General features: G+C 35.0%; 1 protein-coding gene across 2 annotated transcripts in view; it reads left to right on the forward strand.

The window, feature by feature from the left end:
* Positions 1 to 23,035, forward strand: part of CSMD1 (CUB and Sushi multiple domains 1) — a 1,104,383-nt gene that overhangs the window by 820,012 nt on the left and 261,336 nt on the right. For both annotated transcript variants that reach the window (XM_014948981.1, XM_014948982.1), the window contains exons 13-17: positions 7,904 to 8,086; positions 10,063 to 10,389; positions 11,423 to 11,617; positions 14,215 to 14,353; positions 20,586 to 20,773. In XM_014948981.1, the coding sequence (XP_014804467.1) occupies positions 7,904 to 8,086; positions 10,063 to 10,389; positions 11,423 to 11,617; positions 14,215 to 14,353; positions 20,586 to 20,773 (1,032 nt within the window). The remainder of the gene's footprint in view (positions 1 to 7,903; positions 8,087 to 10,062; positions 10,390 to 11,422; positions 11,618 to 14,214; positions 14,354 to 20,585; positions 20,774 to 23,035) is intronic.

Below are 23,035 nucleotides of genomic sequence, written 5' to 3' on the forward strand. Positions count from 1 at the left end.
AAATTACCTTTAATATGTCAGAGTTCTTGTTCCTGAGTGGTAACTGTCCATTCAGAACCTATCGTTATGCCTGAAAGCTCATAATAATTTCTTTCCAGATTTATTTTTCTACAAATATTGGTAACGAATTTCACCTGCTATTTCAGCAGTCTGTTAGTTGGTATCATAAACTTTTCTGCATGTCATGGTTTGGACCAGACTGGCCATTGAAACAAATGACAGACTCTCTCCCCCACCTCTCCCAGAAGGGAGAGAAGGAAGAGAGACTTACTAGTTTAGAAAAAAACCCAAAACCTACTTGAATGAAAATATTGATAAAATAATAAAAAGAAGATAATGAAATATATACAACATATATAAAACCAGTATCGAGCTCCCAGGATGATGATCATATCACCATCAGGCACTGGGAAAGTCCCAGACTGGACTCAGCAACAGACAAGAACTGGATTCCGGATCTGGATTCAGGATCAAAGGCAGATGAACAGACAGAGTCCTCCTCCCAGCACCAGCCATTGAAGAAAAGAGGGCTGACCCTTAGATCCCTCAGCTTTTATACTGAGCATGATGCAGATGGGATGGAACACTCTGTTGGTCAGTGTTGGGTCACCTGTCCTGTCCACTCCCCCCCACAGATGTGACCCCTTTACACTTTTCCACTTCCAACGGGGCAAACAACAAAGTTAGCTGCCCCTTGTTGTTCCAGCAATAAGGATAAGTGAGAGCCTCTCTGCATGTCATTTCTTGGTATAAATTAGAAACAGTCAAGTCTTAGTCTCTGGGAGTGGACAGTCTCTGAAAAATATGCCATTCATTTCAGAGGGTTCAGTTAGTTAGAAGAGGCTTAGCTGCAAAGTTGCTGAACAGAAAATTGGGTTTGTTTTACCTCAAACCAGGACACTGCAACAAGTAAGAGAAAGCCTCTTCCTTGTCCCTGTTCAGATTTGGTCTGCATCTACCCCAGACATGTAAAGTTGATTGTAAACAAATGAATATTTTATTTTTCTGCATTCTGTAATGTAATATTTCAGTACACAGTAAACATTAACCTTAAAGAACATAGTTGTCAAAAACATTTGATTTTTTTTTTCCTTATCAAATGGATTTATTAATTTCAAGGATTTTTATATTACAAGATATGATATGATGTGTTATTATCAACAAGCCATCCATATGCTGTGATAGTGAACTGTTAGCTTAAAGGGACTTCCTATAAAAAATTTTTGTGTTGTTTTTCCATCTATCTGATTCTTAGGTCATGTTTGTTTTTTAATATTGATACAGAATGCAATAAGGTAGAAGCAACAAAAATTAATCTACTGGATATGATCTGTGGCCTTTTTGATAGCAGCAAGGACAAAACATTTCAGAGAAACTGTGAGAATGTTTTAGAATGCTGCTGGGAACTATATGACCCGTGAAAGAGGCCTTCTCTTTTTATAGTTGGAGACTGATAATAAATTGTACTGTAAAGTTTCTTTGAAGAACTTTATGAGAATACTGATAAAATTGTGTTCATCTATAAAATTATCATGTAAGACCACCCTGGTTTTAGGTTTAGACCAACCTCATTTTGCCTTGAATAGCCACTCTTACAGTGTAATTATATGCTAACTGAAATATTTTTTCTATTAATTTTTAGTTATCATTTTCACTTTCAGTGGTTGTTTCCAAGTTCTTTTGCAGGAGTCATATATAGAATATGTTTGGTTTTTTTTTTTACTCGTCCTCTTTTGCAATTCTAAATATATATCTCTCTTCACTTTCTTTGTATAAGGATTTTTTCGTTTGTGTCTTTAAATCAGATTCCACTGTGTCAGGTATTATGATTGTTAATGCAGGGAGGTATGAGGAATAAGAAGAAATAAACTAAATAATCAATGTTCTTATATTTCAAACATGTATTTCTGTGGCCTGTCATATAAGAGTTTAGATGTTAAACTGAAAAGTTCCTATGTGTTGCATCAAAAGGGCAAAATAGTTTTGGCAGAAAATAAACCCCTTTGCGTTCTAACACTCCTCACTGAGGCCAGCTAGGTTTAAAATCTGAGTGATGCCCAATTCACCACTATCAGTCCAGTCACAATTAATATATTAAACTATCCTGACTCCAGATGCACTGACAGTGGACTGTACCTTCAGTCTAGTCCTCCTCAGGAACCAGCACGGCCACTGCCTGATGTTTGGTTGTGTTCAACGAGAAACCGAAACGGCTGGCTACTTAAGCAGTGCAGTTTATTTCAGCAACAGGTATGAAGGTTCTTAGGGTTTGCTGGTGATAAACACACCATCTGCAAAGCACAGGCGAGTAAAAGTATTGTTAATAGTACAAAGCACGTGATAAAGTTACAAACAATCCAGCCTGGCTATAAATGTAAAAGGTGTAACCCTCTAGAGAGATCTCTGAGTTCCCCGAGGAGGCACTCGGTAGAGTCTAAGCCTTACCCACAGGTGTCCCTATGGGGGGGAAGAAAAGCTCAGCCCCTCCACTGGTCCCAGGAGTCAGAGGCAGTCCGTGATGGGATCCTCCTGGACTTGTTCACCATGGTATCTTCCCTAGCATCCCCCCTTTCTTGGGCTATTTTTATACTATTTTTTACCTTCAGGGTGGAGTTTGAGTGACTTTAGTCATAAATACTTGTATTATGATTAGTTTAAAATGTTCTTGCCTTACATTTAAAGGTAGAGTTTATGAAGAACTCAGGGTGCAGACTCAAGGAGGAGCGGTCGCACCTTGGAGGCGGGCAGCCTTTGGGCTGGAGGTGTGCTTTGGTATTATAATGACATGATAATGAGCAAAGTTCACATAAAGGACAGCACTTCATCGAAAGCTGACAGACTGTTGGCACGCTGCTTATCAGTCCCATAGGATCACCTTGTTCCTAGATCTGCTGGGTAATCACAGAGCTTGGCTGTGGAATCTTCACCCCACTCCCTCCTCCGTGTTGCTTTTACAAGCAGTATTGGTCAGGGAGTCGGGGATGTAGCGGGTTCCTCGCATCCCAGCCACTGCTGTGTTTTACTCTGGAAACACTTAGATTTCACATCTTTTCCTTAATGTGTGAACAATGCTATATATTTTTAATAAAAATTGTATTTTAGGAATTATTCCACACTATCTGACATGGAAATAAACTGCCAAACTTTTTGTCAGTTCTCAGTTTACCTTATCTTGACTATATCTACGATAATTATGATATATTATCAGTCATGATTTTAGTTTTTAGAGTTATTGACTTCAACTTTCTGATAGACTTTGAACTACTGAAGTTCATTTGTGTATCTCTTCTTTGAAACAATAGTGTACAATAGTGTGACGATAGTGTTACACAATTTGTGTAACCCATGTGTTTAAAACATTTATTTAATTTACATTGTATTTATACATCTGAGTTATTAAGGCATGAGGCTGTTATTAATACTGTACTGGTAAAAGTTATGTCTAGCCAGAGATTTAGTAATTGATGACAATTTACTAATCATCTAAGCTAGAATGTTGGATAGTGTGAATGAAAACATAGTGGCATTACGGATTTCATTTTAAGTGTTTATTTGTCATCTAGTAACAAGGGAGAAAAAGTTAAGCTACTACCATGATGGATAAATTCAAGACTGCCAAATGTTATAATCCATGAAGTATTTTATTATATATTTCAGATACCTGAGTCAAAGTAATGCAAAACCTTTTCATCAAAAAGAATAGGAATATGACACCTTTCAAAAAAGAGTCACTTATTTAGGTGCTTAATATAACTTCAGAATTGCTGTATTTCTTCCTTTGAAACAAAACACAGCACCAGAAACGTCTTTGATTAAATTTAGAGGGATAGGATCTTCTCATCAGAAATCTAATCTTGTCATTCTTCCAACATTAAGGAGAGAATATGCCCTGAAACTGAGTAAATATTTCTAGTTTACAAACAAGATGAAAAGTCTCTTCCCCCAGGCTACTGAAAAAGAGTACATGAAAACCAGAAAGAATTGAATACAGATCGTTTATATTTTGGTAACCAGAGAAAGCTGGTGGTTAAATTTGAGCTTGAGAGTTTATTTGCAAACTTCATGAAGTTCACACAGCTCAAAGGACTCTGATCAAAAGAAGTCCAACAGTGAATGAGTACAAAGAATTATCCTAAAGGAATAGAGGATTTATTGGCACACTTTAAATAGGTTAGCATAGCTTTTATTTTCAAGTTTGACATTTTAAAAACCCTTTCTGTCCCACAGGATTTCTCCAAGAGCTGAACATAGCTCCGATTGACTTGGTCAGAAGAATGCCCTCTTTTTAGCAAATAGCTATTTTTGAAGCAGAGTAATTGGTGCATGTGTTGAAGTAATAGGCACAATGCACCTCAACTGAATTTAAACATTTAAAACATTTGTTCTCTGGTCAAATCAATGGAAGTTGGACAGGTACCACAAGAGACAATGAAATAAAAAGCTGTGTTAAATCCTAGAGGAGAGAAACGTGTTGGGAATCATTACATGCCTGTATGACTCTAGAACTAGTTATAAACAAATAGTATTCTTTATGCAGACCTCTGAATCTGGCCTTCTCTGTCATTAATACATGTGACAGAAATCTAGCTCTTTACTAAAGAGAAATTAACAGACAGTCCTGCATCTGACAATCTGCTTTGTTCTGTCACTCTCTCCTGATTTCCTGAATACTAAGAAAGCGATTATTTAATATTGTGTTTTGCTGCTGGACAAATTTCCCTAAGTTTTGGTCTGTCATTAATACATGTGACAGAAATCTAGCTCTTTACTAAAGAGAAATTAACAGACAGTCCTGCATCTGACAATCTGCTTTGTTCTGTCACTCTCTCCTGATTTCCTGAATACTAAGAAAGCGATTATTTAATATTGTGTTTTGCTGCTGGACAAATTTTTACATGGATTTATATTTTAAAATACTTTAATAAAAAAATTAAGAACTTGGACATTGAGACTACTACTAAAAGTTGTTATCTTTTTATGGGGAAGGGAGGTTTTATCACCTTAACCACTATGGACTTGCAACCAGTCTATCTGTAAGAAATTCAGCTAAGAAACCTCTTTTGGGGGTTTTGGTATTTTTCAAATATTTTGGAAGGAAATTGTCTAATGCATTAATTAATTGCAATACAAAAGTGAAGACAGATGTTGAACTGAAAAAGTACATGGAAAGTATCTAAGTTGTGTGTTCTTTTTGATTTTGTGATGTTGAAACAACAGATATTTGTCTCGCTAATATTATTTGGTAGAATATTATTTGATCTAAAATTATGGTATTGATAAACATGTGGAATGTAATATAAATAAGAATGACATGATATGCATGTTACAGTAAATCTCAATACCAGGAATTTTGTGTGAAACTTGAAGATAGAAGCGAATACTATTCATTGAAATTAAATGGGCACTTTCTGTCAACTTGTATGACTTGGTTTTGAGTAGAGAACATTTTCTGTTAAGGATAGATTGTCTTCAGTTCAAGGTTTGTGAAGATGTAGAGTTCTAGAGCTGAATGGAATTTTCAAGCTTTTTATTATCAAAATGCAACTAAGACATCCCCAGAAGTGTTTTATAAATTTGTGACAATTGTTGACTTGTTTTTATGTTGAACAAGCAGGCACACATCCTGAAAGCTGAAATAGAAGTAAAATACATTTCATTTTGATATTTTTATTAATTATGTGGCTTTTCAATATAAATTAATTTGATTTAAAAAAATCCTTCTAATGTATTTTGAGACAACCTAAGATTCATTGTTGAAATATTTTCGAGAGAGGTTTTATTAAACCTTTATTTTTCCAAAGAAGAAAAGTATTTTAAAAAAGATGTTTGACCTGAAATTAGTTTTTATATTTTTAACTGCTTGTTTGTGGTTGCAAATCAGATACTTAAAAATTCAAATTATATCTCCACCCCAAGTAAAACCAGACATTCTTTGATGAAGGGTGATGCATTAAGAAGCACATAGTATTTGCTTAGTCTCCAAGGATAAACTTATCCTTCATTCTCAGTAAGAGCTCAGTTCTAACTAAAGACATACCGTACCAGTTTTACTAAAAAAAAAAGTATTTTCACCCTGCTAGAAAGCTTAATTCAAAGTAATTTCTGTTAGAAGTTTGGTTCACTGGTCCATACCCCTCTCTTAGGGCTTGGTTTATCTTCTGAGAGTTAGAACGTGTCCTGCTCTGCCTTCTACTTCAGTAAATTCATTAATTAAAGATATTTTGATACTTCCTCTATGGACCATGGAAAGGATCACTTGTTGCTTTCTTTTAAGGGATGAATCTGAAGCAGTGCCTTTGCAAAACTTTGCAGGCAGTTTCCATCCTTACACTCCTGCCTCAGACAGTATTGACTCGGTTTTCAAGACACAACAGGATTTTGGAAAAGAGTGTTTAAGATCGTTCTCACATGCTGAATTAGATAGAGCTTTGCTATCAGTGGAGAATATGAATTTTCAAAATGTGATTTAAATGTGGGTTTTGATTTTCCGTAGCTCCCCGCATTTTCAGGTAGAATATAAAGGAGTGGATAGTTGGAAACACACAGATTTCCAGTGCTCCCCTGTGGCAGTAGGAACCAAAGTCTCAGTAAGAGCAGGCAGGTGAAACTACATTAAAGTATTTGTAAATGCACATAATTTTGAACCCTTATTTATAAATATTATCTATGATATTGCTCTACTGGTGTTTTCTTATATTTGTATGCTGGACTTTTTGGAAGATGTTTTCATTCATTCATAGTTTTCTGGTAAGACAGATTATTTAAATAAAACAGCTGGCTCTGGAACTGCTTTGAAGTCATAAATGGAATAGTTACTGCTATTTTTATCTTCAAAGTTTGATTTTAAGATTACCAAGAAAATAAAGTATACCTCTTTTTATCCTGATGAATAACCTGTTGTTTTGTGGAATACGTGGTACACCTTTCTGAACATACTTGTCAACAAGCTGTTGGCGACTGCTTTAAGGCTGTAAACATAGTGGATTGACTTCACATATCATAATAGTGCCATCCTGCATCTTAAAACTTGTGTTGGAGTTAGCACGTCAAGTTATACACTTCTGCCAGGATTTAACATTAGTAGATTTAACAATATTTGGTGGCAGAGATCTTTAATTGTGTTAAATTATGTTAATATTAAATATGATTCAGTGAGTTGAATTTTCTTGTTATCTTGAATGTTTCAGATTTCATACCTTTGATTGACCTGGGAAAAAATTTAAATAACAAGAATTTTATCATTTTTTACATTATTTACTACACTTGTAACAACACACTTCATAGAACCAGAAATGCCTTGTTATGTTTTATGCTCAAATGTAAATTAACAAACTGCTTCAAATTTAATGGTGGAAATGGAGTCTGGTTTTGATGGACAGCTATGTGTACATAATTTGTAAGGTGGATCATTTCTATAGCTGGCAATTAATATTTACATCTCACTTCCTAATATTCTTGTTATTCATAAATTTCACAAGACTTGATTTTTTTTTATGTTATTATCTTGTGTGTCTACGTGAATATATATATATTCTTTATTCCTAGCACTTTATTACCATAAATGGAATCTAAGTATAGTGTGTCTCCATGGTTAGATAGTGACTATGACTTTATAATTTTACCTTCAAATATGCTGCAATTCAGTGCCATCGTTCAGTTAAACATGAGGGGTTTTTTATCTTCAGCAATGCAGGTGTGGAAGCTATTGGCTTGTGAAAAGACTTTAGATCCTAAGTCATCTTAGAAGTGGTTTTACAGCATTTACCTCTGGTTGACTTTCAGCTGTAAATACTAGATTAAGGCATTATGCCAAATATTTTGAAAGCACTTCTGATACTGCCATATAAATTGCTTGCAAATATTTTTTCCTTATTATTATGTTTGATTTTTTTTTTATATTCAGAAATTGAGAAAGGAGGTTGTGGAGACCCTGGAATTCCATCATATGGAAAAAGGACTGGCAGCAGTTTTCTGCATGGAGACACACTTACCTTTGAATGTCAAGCAGCTTTTGAACTGGTGGGAGAGAGAACGATTACATGTCAACAAAACAACCAGTGGTCTGGCAACAAACCCAGCTGTGTTTGTAAGAATTATTATTATTATTTCTGTATTATTTTTCTGACCTTAGCCTCTTGCTTTTCTTAGCATTTGTGACTAGCCAGCAGGAAAACATTTCAAAAGACCTTGAAGACTTTTTCAGTCACATGGGTTTTTTTTTAGTAGGCTCAATAGTAGCTCATTTATGGGGAAGATCACGTAGGACTGTTTTAGAATGTTCTTTCCCCTCGTTTTCTATTTAATTGAGCCATTTAACACTCTTAATGTAAATGCGTGTTGAATTAGACTCTAAATGAGCAATTCCTAATAGCATATAAGTGTTCAAGAGGATTCTTTGGCACATACACATTGATTCTGTAGTGTAAAGCAGTCTGCAGATCCATGTAAGAAAAGATTGGGGTGGTTTTATTGATATCCTTATAAAGCATGCAAATGAATATAAGGATAACCAACATGGAAAAAGGTTGGAAAAAGGGTAAGTAAACTTATAAGTTGTGTTTCAAAAGATAAAATAGGTGCGTAGGTTAGCTTGTAGACGGATTTAAATAGAGAGGTGGTGGGTTTTGTTTTGTTAGGTTTGTTTGTTGTTTTTTTAATTTTATTTTTTCTTCTGTGGTAACAGAGTAAATCTTTCTAGTACATAGGTATATTGGGCACTTAAGTTCTCCAGACTACATTACTTTTTCCTATCAAGTGTCTTGTAATTCAGTACTGGATGTTCAACACGACATTAGTGAGGTATCCAATTCTACTTGGACATACATATATTTTTCAGCTGGGTTGGTACAGGACTTACCAAGCTGAGTAAGCTTGCACTGGACTGGAGGGAGTCTCTATATACCCATGCAGTGCTGAAATGTGTCAAAGCACGTAAGGTCTGGGCATGGAGAAAGTGCAGCTGTAGTTCCCTTTGAAGACAGAAGTTGCATTTATTCATGGCGCTGTGTTGCATTGGGTTGATATATTAGTTTCTTTAGGGAATAGTGTGGAATATTTTACTGTGTTCCACTGTTTGATGTATACATGCCCTAGTTCTAGCCCCCTTGCCCTGGGCAGGGACACCTCCCACCAGCCCAGGTTGCTCCAAGCCCCATCCAGCCTGGCCTTGGACGCTTCCAGGGATGGGGCAGCCACAGCTTCTCTGGGCAACCTGTTCTGGTGCCTCACCACCCTTACGGGAAAGAATTTCTTCTTATTATCTAACCTAAATCTACCCTCACAACATCTGTTTACAAACATTGAGTTCAATTTGATGGCAGAAGAGTTGAGTAATGGTTACCCTTTATGTTAATTAATATGCAGCAAGCCTTCCTCTTTCTGAATGTATTGTACTTCTAACTAAAGTACCAGCCACGAGCTCATGACTCTGAAATCTGTTAGGAATTGTCTTGATGAAAATTCACCCAAAGGAGTGAAAGAGGAGGAGAGCTATCAATCATTTTTGTTTAATTGTCCTGTGCTATCGTAGGGATACTAGGGGTAAAATAAATTTATACTAAATACTCCTAGGAGTTCTTGATGAAAGCATATCTAAATTTCTATTATTATTTGCATCAGCTTGGATTTTGTGTACGATAGACAGAACTGGCTTGTGCTTGATTTTTTTTTTTTTTGGTTACTAAATACATTTTCACGTATAATCCTTTTAGAAAAATATCACATTAAAATTTGGAGGTTACATTTTCACTTCAGAACAAACCTGCCAATTTTTCCGAATTCTGACACTTTTACTATCCTTGGCATTCTCTACATGCTTCCAAAAACTTCTTGCAGGCCCTGGTGCAGTCGCTTTTCCTCACTTGAGGAAATAAAAATATGCAAGGCTGACAAATTGTATTGGAGAAATATTATAAGTCTTAAACATGTCCAGGTTGCACGTGTAATAGTTTTGACATGCAGACTTCAAGGGCATCATTTTCCACAAGAAAAAAAAAATAATAAAGACCAATATTTGTAATATTTATGGACAGTATTTTGAGAATCTATCGTTGTTTTCTTTAGTCTCCTGTTTCTTCAACTTCACCACACCATCTGGAATTATCCTTTCTCCAAATTATCCTGAAGAGTATGGGAACAATATGAACTGTGTGTGGTTAATTATCTCAGAGCCAGGAAGCAGAATCCATCTGATTTTCAATGACTTCGATGTAGAACCTCAGTTTGACTACCTTACAGTGAAAGATGATGGGATCTCAGATTTACCACCTCTTGGCACTTTTTCTGGCAATGAGGTTCCTTCTCAGCTGGCTAGCAGTGGGCACATAGTAAGACTTGAATTTCAGTCAGATCACTCTACCACTGGAAGAGGATTTAATATCACTTACACAAGTAAGAACTTCTACTTTTATTTTATGCTTAGTCTTAAAATCAAGCTATCTTTCTTCACAAAAATGAAAAATAAAACATGTTTTTATTTATAATACAGAAGTAAATTGTAATACTTGTGTAATTGCACTGCTTTCATGTGTCTTTATGATATTCATCAGCTTATCTGAATCTTTATGATTTATTTATTTTAATTGTGATAGAGCTGAGAAATTTTCTTAATTATTTAAGGGACTTTTTGGTTTGCATGGCATAAATGCAGAGCACATAACTAAAGCCCAGACCATTCAGATCAAAGCATCCAGTGCAAGTGATTTAACATACTTCTAAATGGAATCAGCAGGAATAAGTTCAGAAAGGTTTTAGGCTTAGATCCCAAATATGGAGTTGTTAATCTGAATAGCATAGAAGTATAAAAAGCAACTAGAGTATCATTGCAAATAAATAGCTCTGGGAACCTGCTTTGCTTTTGCATTTTATCTTCCAGTTAGATGGTGTGGTATCTAAGAATACAGACTACTAGTAATACAGATCTTTTTTAGGATACTAACAGTTACCCTCTGTGGTTTTACTAGTGTCTAAGAACACAGCTGATCTCATGCAGAAATCTTTTCTAGAGGAGTGCACTAATTTAAGAACCATTCATCTCTCTGGATACAGTTACTTTAATGTTAAGAATGTAATGTCTTTGGCGGAAACCCTGCTTAAGTCTGTGATGCCTAAACTGTTCCTTTGCTGTCAGAGAAAGGGATAATGAGTGTTCTTTACCAGAAAACATGAGACCTGAATTCTAGGTCTGCTTCTTTCTGAGCTTATTCAGATTCCTTTTTCCGTATGCTATTCTACCAAAGTAAAGACAGACCATAATAAGAACAATCTTGATACTTACAAAAGGTTATTCCCCCTCAAAAAAAAAAAAAAAAAAAAAAGACATCATTTAATGGTGGTGTTATTATTCTTCTTACTATTATTACTATTGTTTTTGTTGTTGTTCTTACTGTTGTTATTACTATTATTTTTATTATGTTTTTATCAGCCTTTGGTCAGAATGAGTGCCATGATCCAGGCATTCCTATAAATGGGAGGCGTTTTGGAGACAGATTCCTTCTGGGAAGTTCTGTTTCTTTTCATTGTGATGATGGCTTTGTGAAGACCCAAGGTTCTGAATCCATAACGTGTATTATGCAAGATGGAAATGTAGTATGGAGCTCTACTGTCCCACGTTGTGAAGGTAATCTTTACTTTGCACCTATCGTTTGAATAATTAAACTATTTAAATTTAACTTGCTTTTTACATTTCACACATAAATAAGACTGCTGTAGCTGAAGTTATTCATTCATCTTATTCTAACGCTCTTCCAGTCAAATGAGAGAGCAATAATAGAAACAAGATAGCTTGCTTTTATATTCTTGGAATAAATTAGCATTCTAAAAATCTGGTTGTTATTCTTTTCAAGTTCTCATTGTCACCATCATTACTTGGTTGTGAGTTATAGCTGTTATAACAGTTTTGGTTGTAGCATACTGAAGAACATAATTATTTACCACATAGAAAAGTGAAGTAAAGTTTCTATTTAAAAGTCCTTTTTAAAAATTTGCACCTTTAATCTTCTCAGAACAAAAGTATACCTGAATTTCACTATGTAAGATATTAACCTGTAGTACATTTTTTTCCTGAGAAATATAGTGAAAATCAGAGCTATGTTAAATATTCATTATAATCCCCAACAAATTCAAAAAATTGTTTGCTTGTTCTTGCCTAGATGAATAAACAGACTAAGATGAGCTATACTTAGGATTAAATCTCTCTTTAGTATGTAGTTCAGTGAGAAAAGAAAGGAAAGGAAAAGAAAGGAAAGGACAAGAAAAGAAAGTAGGCTAATTCCTTGATGCTAAATAGTGATGGCTCCTAAGGCAAGACATATGTATGTATTTATAAACAACTAGAATGTGTCTGTTAAATGTAATGTTCAAAAAATTGCATATCTTATATTAAACAATAGATATGTAGTCAGTCAAATTATACTTTTTTGAAGAAACTAATCCAAACTTTATTATTGGTGTAAATCTCACACCTCCTATTAATTTCAGTGTCATTACAGTAACTTAAGGATCTAAATCATATAATTTTTATGGTTTTTATTATATGGGCAATTTGACCACTCAGTTCTCAGAAGACTGTGTATTTCTAAGAAAATTTAGAGATACTGGACAAAACCACATTAACAGCCTCATAGAAGTAGTACATGTGAACCCAGATGTTGTACAGGATTTCTTGTCCTGATTACGCCAGGTAACGAGTAATGCAGTGGAGCAGGGGGTTTTGCATAGAGCAAAACCAGCCCATTCCAAAGCAGGAGTAGGGCAAGGGTCTTCAGTCAAAGATACTTTCTCATTTTCAATCTCTACACACGGTGGATAAAGTATTCATTGTAACTTCCACAAACACATAAATAAAGGATACAATAGGACCACTTTGAGAAAAAAAATAAAAGAGAAAACAAATACGGAAATGACTCTTTAAGAAAATACCTAAGTACCATTGAGTAATCCTTTCTCTGAACCTTGCAGGATGTTTACCTAGTTTTTAATGAGGACAAGATTAAACTATTAGACTCTTTTTTTAAGATTTTGTCTATTGTTTGTTTTGGTATAGAAGGATATATAGTTCTTTTAAGAATAGTCCAATGCAGTTTAAAATCTTCCGTAATGATCTGAATGCTGGGGCAGAGTGCGCTCTAAGCAAGTCTGCAGATGCTGGTACACCATATGCTTGTGGTCCTGCTCAGAGGAACCTTGACAGGCTGGAGAATTGTGCTGAGAGGGAATGCTAGGTCCTTCCTATTCAGCATTGGTGAGGTACATTGAGAGTGGTTTGTGCAGTGCTGGGATCTCCATTGGGAGAGGTTTGTGCAGTTGTGGGATCCCCAGTCCAAGAAAGACGTGGACATACTGCAGTGAGTGCAGTGAAGGGTAACAAAGATGATGAAGGACTTAGAGCATCTGTCATGCAAGAAGAGGTTGAGAGAACTGGGGATGTCTAAACTGGAGAAGAAAAGGCTTAGGATTCAGGAGGGATCTTAACAACGTATATAAATACCTTACGGGACAGTGTAAAGAAGATGGAGCCTGACTCTTGTCAGTGGTGTCCAGTGACAGGACAAGAGGCAATGGATGCAAACTGAAATACAAGAGATTCTGTTTAAACATAAGAAAAAACTTCCACTATGAGAGTGATCAAACACTGGATCAGATTGCCCAGAGTGGCTGTGGAGTGTCTGCCTTTGGATCCTGACTGGAAATGGTCCTGTGCAATCTGCTGTAGTGAGCAGGGGATGGACTAGATGATTTCCAGAGGTCCCTTCCAACTTCAACCATTCTATGATTCAGTGGAATATTTACAACAATCAGTTCCACTGAGCTGAATGATTACTCAACAAGGTATTAGATTCCACAGTACAATGAAAATAATTAACTGTAAACAACTTGGAACGATTTGTCTGATATTTCCACGTATGTGGAATCACACTAGAACTAAAAAATGATGATACATTATTTTTTAATGACATAATGTGCTTTTCAACAGAAGGAGCGCTGGCAGAATCAAGTGCCATATTAATATATATATAAGGTAATAAGATGCATTGCAGGACTTGTAATTCTGAAGAAAACAAACTGGTCATAATGTAATGTAGAAAATTTAGCTCTGTTGTATCTGAAACTTAATTTTATATGCTTTTTAATACAATATTTATAAGTTCTTTGAGTATATAACATTCTATTGGAAATACTGTGTATGATATAAGTATACATGCTTTTTTCTTTCAGCACCATGTGGTGGACATTTGACAGCATCAAGTGGTGTTATTTTACCACCAGGGTGGCCAGGATATTATAAGGACTCACTTAACTGTGAATGGGTGATTGAAGCAAGACCAGGACATTCCATTAAGATAACTTTTGACAGGTGAGAATCATAAAGTCTAACAAGTCATGTATGGGCAAAAATATTTGTTTTATTGTTGAAGAAGAAAAATATTTTTTTAAGAATCTGAGCCAGAAAAAGAAATTATGATGCAACACTCACAATACTATTCCTTTAGCAGAAAATGAAAGTTTAAAGCTGTATTTACAGCCTCAAAGAGTTATAATAAATAGGGTTACAATGGGGCAATCACCAGTGGGATTCCACAGGACTCAATTTTAGGGCCAGTACTATTTAATGGTTTTATAAATGATCTGGACACAGGAATTGGATGTACATTAAGTAAGTTTGCCAAAGGTACTTAACTAGGAGGAGCTGCGCACTCCTTTAAGGGTATTGAGGCCTTACAGAGAGATCTGGACAGACTGTAGCAAGGCTACAGATCTATGGGGCTGGATGGGATCCACCCAAGGGTACTACAGGGGCTGGTGGAAGTGCCCACTAAGCCACTGCTTATCATTTATCAGCAGCCCTGGCTAACTGGGAAGGTTCTAGTTGGCTGGAAAATAGCAAATGTGGTGCCCATCTGCAAGAAGAGCCACAAGTAGGAGCTGGGGAATGACAGGACTGTCGGTCTGACCTTGGTGCCAGGGAAGGTTCTTGAGCAGATCATCTTGAGTGCCATCACACGGTGTGTTCATGACAACCAGACAATCAGGCACAGTCAGCACAGGTTTATGAAAGCCAGATCCAGCTTGACTAATTTGATGTCCTATGACATACAAGTACCTAACAAAATTGTAAATTTTTTTTTAAAGTACTTAGAAAACAAAATTTTAAAAAATCTTCATCCTTCAAGCATCTTTGTGAAATAAATTAAAAATATCCATTTGTTTAGGTGTTTGATCTAGATACTAATATCACACTAAATACTCCATTTGTCAAAAACATTCAAAGGACAGTACAGAAGACAGTGCTTGGAGCAAGGCTGCTGTTGTATTGACCTTTCTGTATTTTGCTATTGCCCAAGGGAGGCAATAATCTGAGTCTTGTTTCACCTTTGCATGTAGTCAGCAGTGATTAGCAAAATTTTTCACTATCATTCAGTCTTCTGTTTCTAAGAGCCGAAACAAAAAGGGATGAAAGTTAATGGAGAGAAGGGCAGAAGAGTGTAAAAGTGATTATTACTGGGTCAAGTCAAAGATATATCTTGCTTAATATTATGTTCCTCATGGGAACAAAAGTTCAGAATCCTAGGGTGAAGTGTGAGGCCCAGATGAACATATCTGATATTTCCTCTAAGAACTTCTCCAGTCTGCAACTCAGGACATTCCTGAACTTAAAGGGGTTTTTTAATGTGCTTAGGGAATTTCTGCAGGTATCATTTCCATTGATTTATTTGTTTCCCTCTTGCACCCGTGTAAACTTAACATTCACAACATTCTTCGTTTTGGGAAACTCATTGGGAGATCTGCCTCAGACTGAAGTGTCGTTGATAGAGGTGATGGCAGATACAGAGAAGGTGAACAGCAGGTCACCAGCACTGGTCAGCATTCACCCAGGAGCCCTGAATGAATACAAAGAAGAGACAACTGAACAACTGAAAGTTGTGTGTAACTCTAACTGTTCTTTTAAAACTGTTTTGATACCTGTGCGTTTCAGGAACCGGATCTTTTAAGTCTTTCATGGGCATCTAAGGAACTGGATGCTGGTTGCGCGCTGTGAAAACTCTGTTATAGTGCCGGTGGAAAAATGGATAAATATGATACACTGAGGGAGTGTTGATACGGTTTTTGGAAAAGAAATCCTATCTCAGAAACCTAGAATTCTTTGATGGTGTCAGAAAGCATAGAAATATGTTTGGTATAGTTTACCTGGGTTTTCAAAATGCACGTTTTGTATTTTGAACCTCACCTTTACACCTGAAAAGGGCTATTAAAAAGCTAAGCATCATTTTAATACAAGGAAAGATATTGCATGAATAAAAACTTAATTAACCGACGATAAAATTCTCACAGTGGAATTTGGGGTGTTCTACAGAGATCTGTGTTATGTTAAAAACTGTTCAGCATATTCAGAAATTACCTTAAAAAGGGGAAAATTACACTGATAATACTAAGTTATTCAGGATATTAACAAAAGGAATGACTGAAGAATTGCTGAAAATTCTTAAAAGACTGGGTGTTTGGGCAACAAAATTGCAGGTAGATTAAGTAAATGCAAAGTGATTCATATAAGAAAAAGAGTTCTACCTTGATATGTAAACCAATGCTTTTTGAACGTACACTGGTCACTAAGCTGCTGAAGTCCTGGTGAAGATTAAAATAGGTTGTATATTTAGTTTACTGTATCCTTTTTCCAGTCCTGTTTTGTTTTCTTATTATAAATGCGTTAAGGTCAGGGACAAAGGAGAGAATGATCAATACCAGAAAAGAATGGGAACTCTTTCTGTAGTTTTCATAAAATTATCATGTTACTTCTAACAACAATGAAAGGATGTTTGCTTTCATTGCATTCAGCAGGAAGTTCACAATTTTAAGTTATTTTTTTTTTCTCCTTGAAGACTTAATATATTAATTATAAGCTTATATTTACTTGCTAGCTTTTTTTTTTTTTTTTTAAATATTAATCATCAGAAGCCTGAGGTTCAGGGACATCTTCCCAAATGCAGTGGAAGCAAGATCTACTCCCGCTTTGTATCAACATTATTAAAAGAAAGAGTCTGTCTCTTTCTTTCAACTAGAAAACAGTATTACCATTAAGCACACTGGTTTTGGTAGACAGAGAAGAAACCCTTCATTGCTTTCTTTGGAGGTTTATGCTTTCCTGGCAGATTAGAAAATTGCATAGTTTTACGACATTGCATTATAAATTTCATTAAAAATGTTATACTTTGGGAAGTTAATGGTAGTATAATAACCTCCCTTTTGCAATCAAGTTATTTTCTTTCAGTAACGTGAAGGCTTTGATACCCAGATTAAAAATGGAATGGAAAACTTTTTTATTATGTATGAGAAACTAACTGTCTGATATAACATTAGCAACTTATAAATCAATAAGCAAAATTACTATAAAATAAATAGATTAATTAACTGATTTTGTCCATTAATTAACAAGTACAATACTTTGTCAAATAACATGTTTAGTTTGGGGAAAACGGAAACCTTTTCTACCTTGCTATATGACTTACTGTCACAGATACAGCTGCCAGAATGAAACTTTGCATGAATGTGATATTCATAATGTAAATTACCTCACTCCTGAGCTAATGAAGCTTTAATGTGCCTTACCAGAGTACTTAGAAACTTGCCAGAAATAGCAGCAAATGACTGAGTAACCCAATGAAGATTTAACGTTAAACCTTTTGCATTTCAGATCGTGACTAATGGCTGGAAGGGTAACAAAAAAGTAAAATCTAATTGATTCGAGCCATAAGAGAAGGGGCTAGAAGTATAACTGTTGACTGGAAGATTTTTGGTATTTTGAATATTGATGAAAACTCATTGGATAGTATATAAAACAAACCTCCTTATTTCAAACTTACCTAACTATATATGAGAAGTAGGATAACATCGCATTATTGAAGTCTTTTTCAAATTCCCTTTTACTAACATAAGTATGCTAATAAACTTTAAAATAAAATAAGAAAACAGAAATTAAGTCTTAATTAAGTACTTTCAGTAAGGATGCAGAACTTCCAGTAATAAATTATCTTAATTTATCATTGCAGTGACAGTGCAAATATTGAAAAATAAACAAACCAACCAACCCACTCCCCCCAAAAAACCCCAAACAAACAAACAAAACAAACAAGTGAACTAGAAATAAATTTCTGAGTTTAAGATGAGCAAGAACCTACTGGGAATAAAGATTGTTTTAATGGGTAGGATTAAAATAACTCCTGTAGGAGTTATTTTAAGTTTTATGTCTGCAGCAAGGGTTTGTAAGCCTGTGTTGTCATACCGCCCCGCTAAGAAAACTGCAATTGCTGGCTGAAAGCACTTTATTCCTAATTAGTTTTCCTCAGAAACATAACTATCAAAATAATTGAACTATTGAATTATTGATCTTGAGTCCATTCATTATGAGTACAAATGAAGTATTTAAACCAGCCTAGCAGTATCTGTCTGTTTTCCTCATTTCACTGCAGGGTAAATCAATGTATAATCTCTGAAATTATGGAAAGACACTAAAAAACTGTCAAATACTTTAGTGATGCCCTCTGTGACTCTCTGTTGTGGTAAATTAAACAGAATCAGAGAACCTTTCCAGCCACAAGAACTCATGTGTTTGTGCAGTTAAATTCCTGAAATAGTCTCTAACGTATTTCACGAGCTTGCCAACAATTATTCTCCCAAATAATTACCAAGCATAGGAGTTAGTGTGGGCAAACAACCGTTCATAATAGGAAATTTGAATAATATCTCCCTGTTTGATAGGCTAAAGGATATATTTAATAGTATGGATATAGGTCATTCCATGGTAGCTGACTTTACTGCCAGAAACCGGTCTTGAAAATGCTTAATCTATTAGCAAGCCTGCAAGCCCTGTGTTCCACTGTCAGAAGGGATAGATAACAGTGAAAGCAATCACCTGGGTTTTAGCCAACGTATCCAGAGTAGGTAGCTGGGTTGAAAGCACTGTAAATCTAGAGAGTCCTCTGTGTGAAGAGGAAGGAACGATATGAAGGGCTTAAGCCAGTTTCCAAGCAGTCATTAGCTCTGATCGTTAAGCAAACAAGTACTTTCCAATTTCTGAATGTATTTTTGTTTTCAGGGCATCATGAGAGAACTATAGAGACTACTAAATACTTGCTAAATCCAAACTTGCTGTTACTGATGTGTCTGTGAGGGTGATTTTGTATGACCAATGCTAATTGGTCTGTAAAATATAATGGCCTGGCTGGGGAACTTGTTCATTCTGTCCCCATTGCCTAACGCAGTATAAAGTTTATTTACGCTTTGAAGGAATGTCCCATATATTTCCCCTTTTCTGCATGTTTAATTATTTGCAGTTTTCTTTAATTACAAGTATGGAGTTTCTTATCTCCAGACCCACTAAACACGCGTCCTGTATTGGCAAGACAGCTTAAGGGCATTCACTTTGAGAAAACTGTTGTATTGCATCGGGACACAGTTTATTGCTCTCAGAAGCTGAACTAATAAGCCTTACGGGAATAGAAGAGCGAATCTCAGAACATACACATTTTTGAAAGACTAACATCTTATGAAAATGAGAATATTGGGCTTGCAGGCAAATATATTTAGACCAGTACAGATATCTGTGTAATAGCACAAACTCTGTTGACAGGAAAATTGATGTGTGCATGGTTTAGATGCTGCAGTTTGCAAGAGTGTCTGATATAACCACAACCTGTCTTGAAAAGCATCTGATGTGAGAAATGTCAGTCAAAGTTTCATCTGCAGAAAGAGCAAATTTCAGCTGTTTGATTTAAGAGCAACTGGTAGTGGATGACTGCACAGTAGACATCCTTTGTGAATTGGAGAAATGTGATGTGGTTTAGTGATTGAAACAGAAATTGAGTCTGCTATTGATTTTGAAGTTATTTGTTCTTGTAAATCAACTGTCTCATTAGTTTCCTTCTCTTTTTCTATTCTTATCTATATCACCTATTTCTTTGACACATTAAGAAAAACTAACGAATTCTGCTTATTATAACTGTTACAAATTTCAAAATGATGGATTGATTGATGTTTAGTATTTTTGTACTGCTTTACTTCATAGGAAAAAATAATTATTTAAAGGTAAAGTAGCAAATTATGTTAGGAAAAAAATCTTTGGATAAAAAATTAAACAGTTAAATATGTAAAACAGCTTTTGCCAAATAGCAAATACTTAAAATATTGAGATGAAGTATTGAAATATTATTGAAGGTATTCCTAGGTTATCCAACTATTTTTTAGCCTGAGGGCAAGAAATTCCTTGGATATTCATAATGCAGTGTTCTTTGACACAGTTTTCAGTTTTGTACCCATATTCCCCACTAAATGTCTTTCTGAAGCCCAGTCATATGGTCGATATGAAGTATGTTACATCCCTTCTGGATTTTATTCAGCAAAGCAAAGAAAAAGGAAAAAGATGTTTAAAACCTTCAGTAGTTGTTATCCTCAGTAATATACCAATTGGTCTGTAGATATGAAAATTTTCATATGTATGATATTCTTGATCAGTTACACATGGTTTGTATTTCTAATAGTTAAAGAAAATAACACCATTCCTCTACTTGCCAGCTAACATGCATATTGGTTTTCAGATTTCAGACTGAAGTTAATTATGATACTTTGGAAGTCAGAGATGGACCAGGTAACTCGTCACCATTAATTGGAGAATACCATGGAACACAAGCACCCCAGTTCCTTATCAGTACTGGAAATTACATGTATCTGCTATTCACTACGGACAACAGTCGTTCCAGTGTTGGTTTCCTAATTCACTATGAGAGTAAGTCTGATATTTCTCTGATAAATTTTTATTTAATTTTGAAAATAACTTTCAATTTGAAAATGAGCAAATGAATGTGAACAAATAAACTTCAGTAATTATATTTGTATAAGGGCAAATTATGTTTACTCTGTGCTGTATTGACAGAGAACTGAAACAATTAATTTGGGAATTTTTCTCTTCATGAGTTCTTGTATGTTGTTCAGAATGTTTATGGACTTAGGTGTTTAACCGAGTGGAGAGTAATTTTAGAAACTTATAGGTAAAGATATATTGTCCTTTTTTGGGTTGGTTTTTTTCCTCTTTCTCTCTCACTTTTTTTTCACTTTTTCACTTTCTCTGTGTTTAATACACTTTTGCACTACTGAGCAGAGCTGGGCCTTATCCACTATGATTCCATAAGGCAAATAAATGCATGTTAATATCTCCCTGAGACCTGTGGAATCATTATAATAGCATTTGCTTTTAAATTAAATACATAAAATGACATATTTTAATCTGTCTGAAGTTATACTGATCTTTATAAGATAGTATAGCCATTCACTTAAATACTGAATAAAGAGAGTTTATGTATTTGGTGTGGTTGTGCTAAACAAATGGCAATATTTTTTATCAATTGTTCTTATCTGGAAACTAGCTTGATTGCAGTAAATATGCTGTCATATAGAATCTGAAATGAGTGCCTAAACTTACATTTCATAGCTACATCATAACATGGAAACTCTGCATAGCTGCTTTTAGCTTTGGCTCGGACATGGTGGTAATAGCTGAGCAGACAATAGCATGGTAAATTCAAGGCTATAAAGACAAGGAACAGTTATGTGCAGACACTGATTTTTCCTGATTGTATTGGATCTAAATGCGACATTTTGTAATACAATCCTTAATTATTTATATTTTTTTATGTTATTTTAAGCCTTCTGTCCGGTAGATGTACTTTTTTCTGATAAAAATTGAAAAAATCAGTAATAAAATATCTGCGCTACACATTCTTAGGACGGCCTAATTATGAAATTATTTAGAACAATATTAATATATTCACTTTTTATTTTTGTTGAAAATTTTAATGTATCACACACATATGACACTAGTTTTTCAGTGCTATTTCTCTAAGTAGTCTGATAGTGTCAGAACTAGATTTTATTAGTGCACTTTAAACTTGGAAATTGGATTAGATGTGAAGGTGACAACAGTCTATATATGATCTTCATCTTCTTTTATATATAGTTCCCATGCATAGAATATATTTAAAAAAAAAAGCCAACAACCTTTTATATAAAAAAATAATACCTTCCAATTTTAAAAGTCATAACAAAAGCTAAATTTTTGGTTTTTTACACACTCTTTGTCAGCAGATTGACTCCCCAAATAAAGCATCTTTCTCTTTCTGAAGAGCTAACATTTAAAAGAGTGGCTGGTATCATATAGTTCCCATGCATAGAATATATTTTTAAATATATTTTTATATTAAATATATTTTTTAAAAAAGCCAACAATCTTTTATATAAAAAAATAATACCTTCCAATTTTAAAAATTGTAACAAAAGCTAAATTTTTGGTTTTTTACACACTCTTTGTCAGCAGATTGACTCCCCAAATAAAGCATCTTTCTCTTTCTGAAGAGCTAACATTTAAAAGAGTGGCTGGTATTATTTTTTGTTTAGAAATGAGTCAGAAAATGAAATGTAATTAAGAAAAAGTAAATTATTTCAAGTTCTCAGTTTAAGGAGTGAGATTGTTGCATTTAGGGTTTTTTTTCGTGAATTACATTTCCTATTAAATAGTTACCTGAAAACTGAAAAGGCATTAACAAATATCTTAACATGCTTTCTTAGTTACAGGCAGTGACTGCTGTTTCTCTTCTACTTTTTATGTTATTATGAATGACATTCAGCTGGCAGATGAAACATTTAAATTTAAGTGTCGACATAGAATTCTCTAGAGCCTGAAGCTTACATTTTGGACAATGGAGGTCTGGTCAACATGACCGATAGAGTCCATGGAGCAATTCAGTAAACTGCAGTAGAATCCAGGGGCTGTATTTGATTGCACAAACGTGACAAGTTAGGAGTTTGTTAGGTACTATGCCACTTAGTTGCCAAATACTGCACGATAGATTTGGCAAAAGTCCTTTGCCAGGTCTACCATTTCCATGAAGACATCCTGGTTATGACAGGATGGTGCTAGAACTGTACACTGAGCCAACAAAATTTCTCTCCTTGTAACTTTGCTGAATAAATTGTTCCCTAGTTTGCCCTGACT

This window comes from Calidris pugnax, unplaced genomic scaffold (genome assembly GCF_001431845.1).
Source record: "Calidris pugnax isolate Ruff unplaced genomic scaffold, ASM143184v1 scaffold141, whole genome shotgun sequence".
NCBI classification, from domain to species: Eukaryota; Metazoa; Chordata; class Aves; order Charadriiformes; family Scolopacidae; genus Calidris; species Calidris pugnax.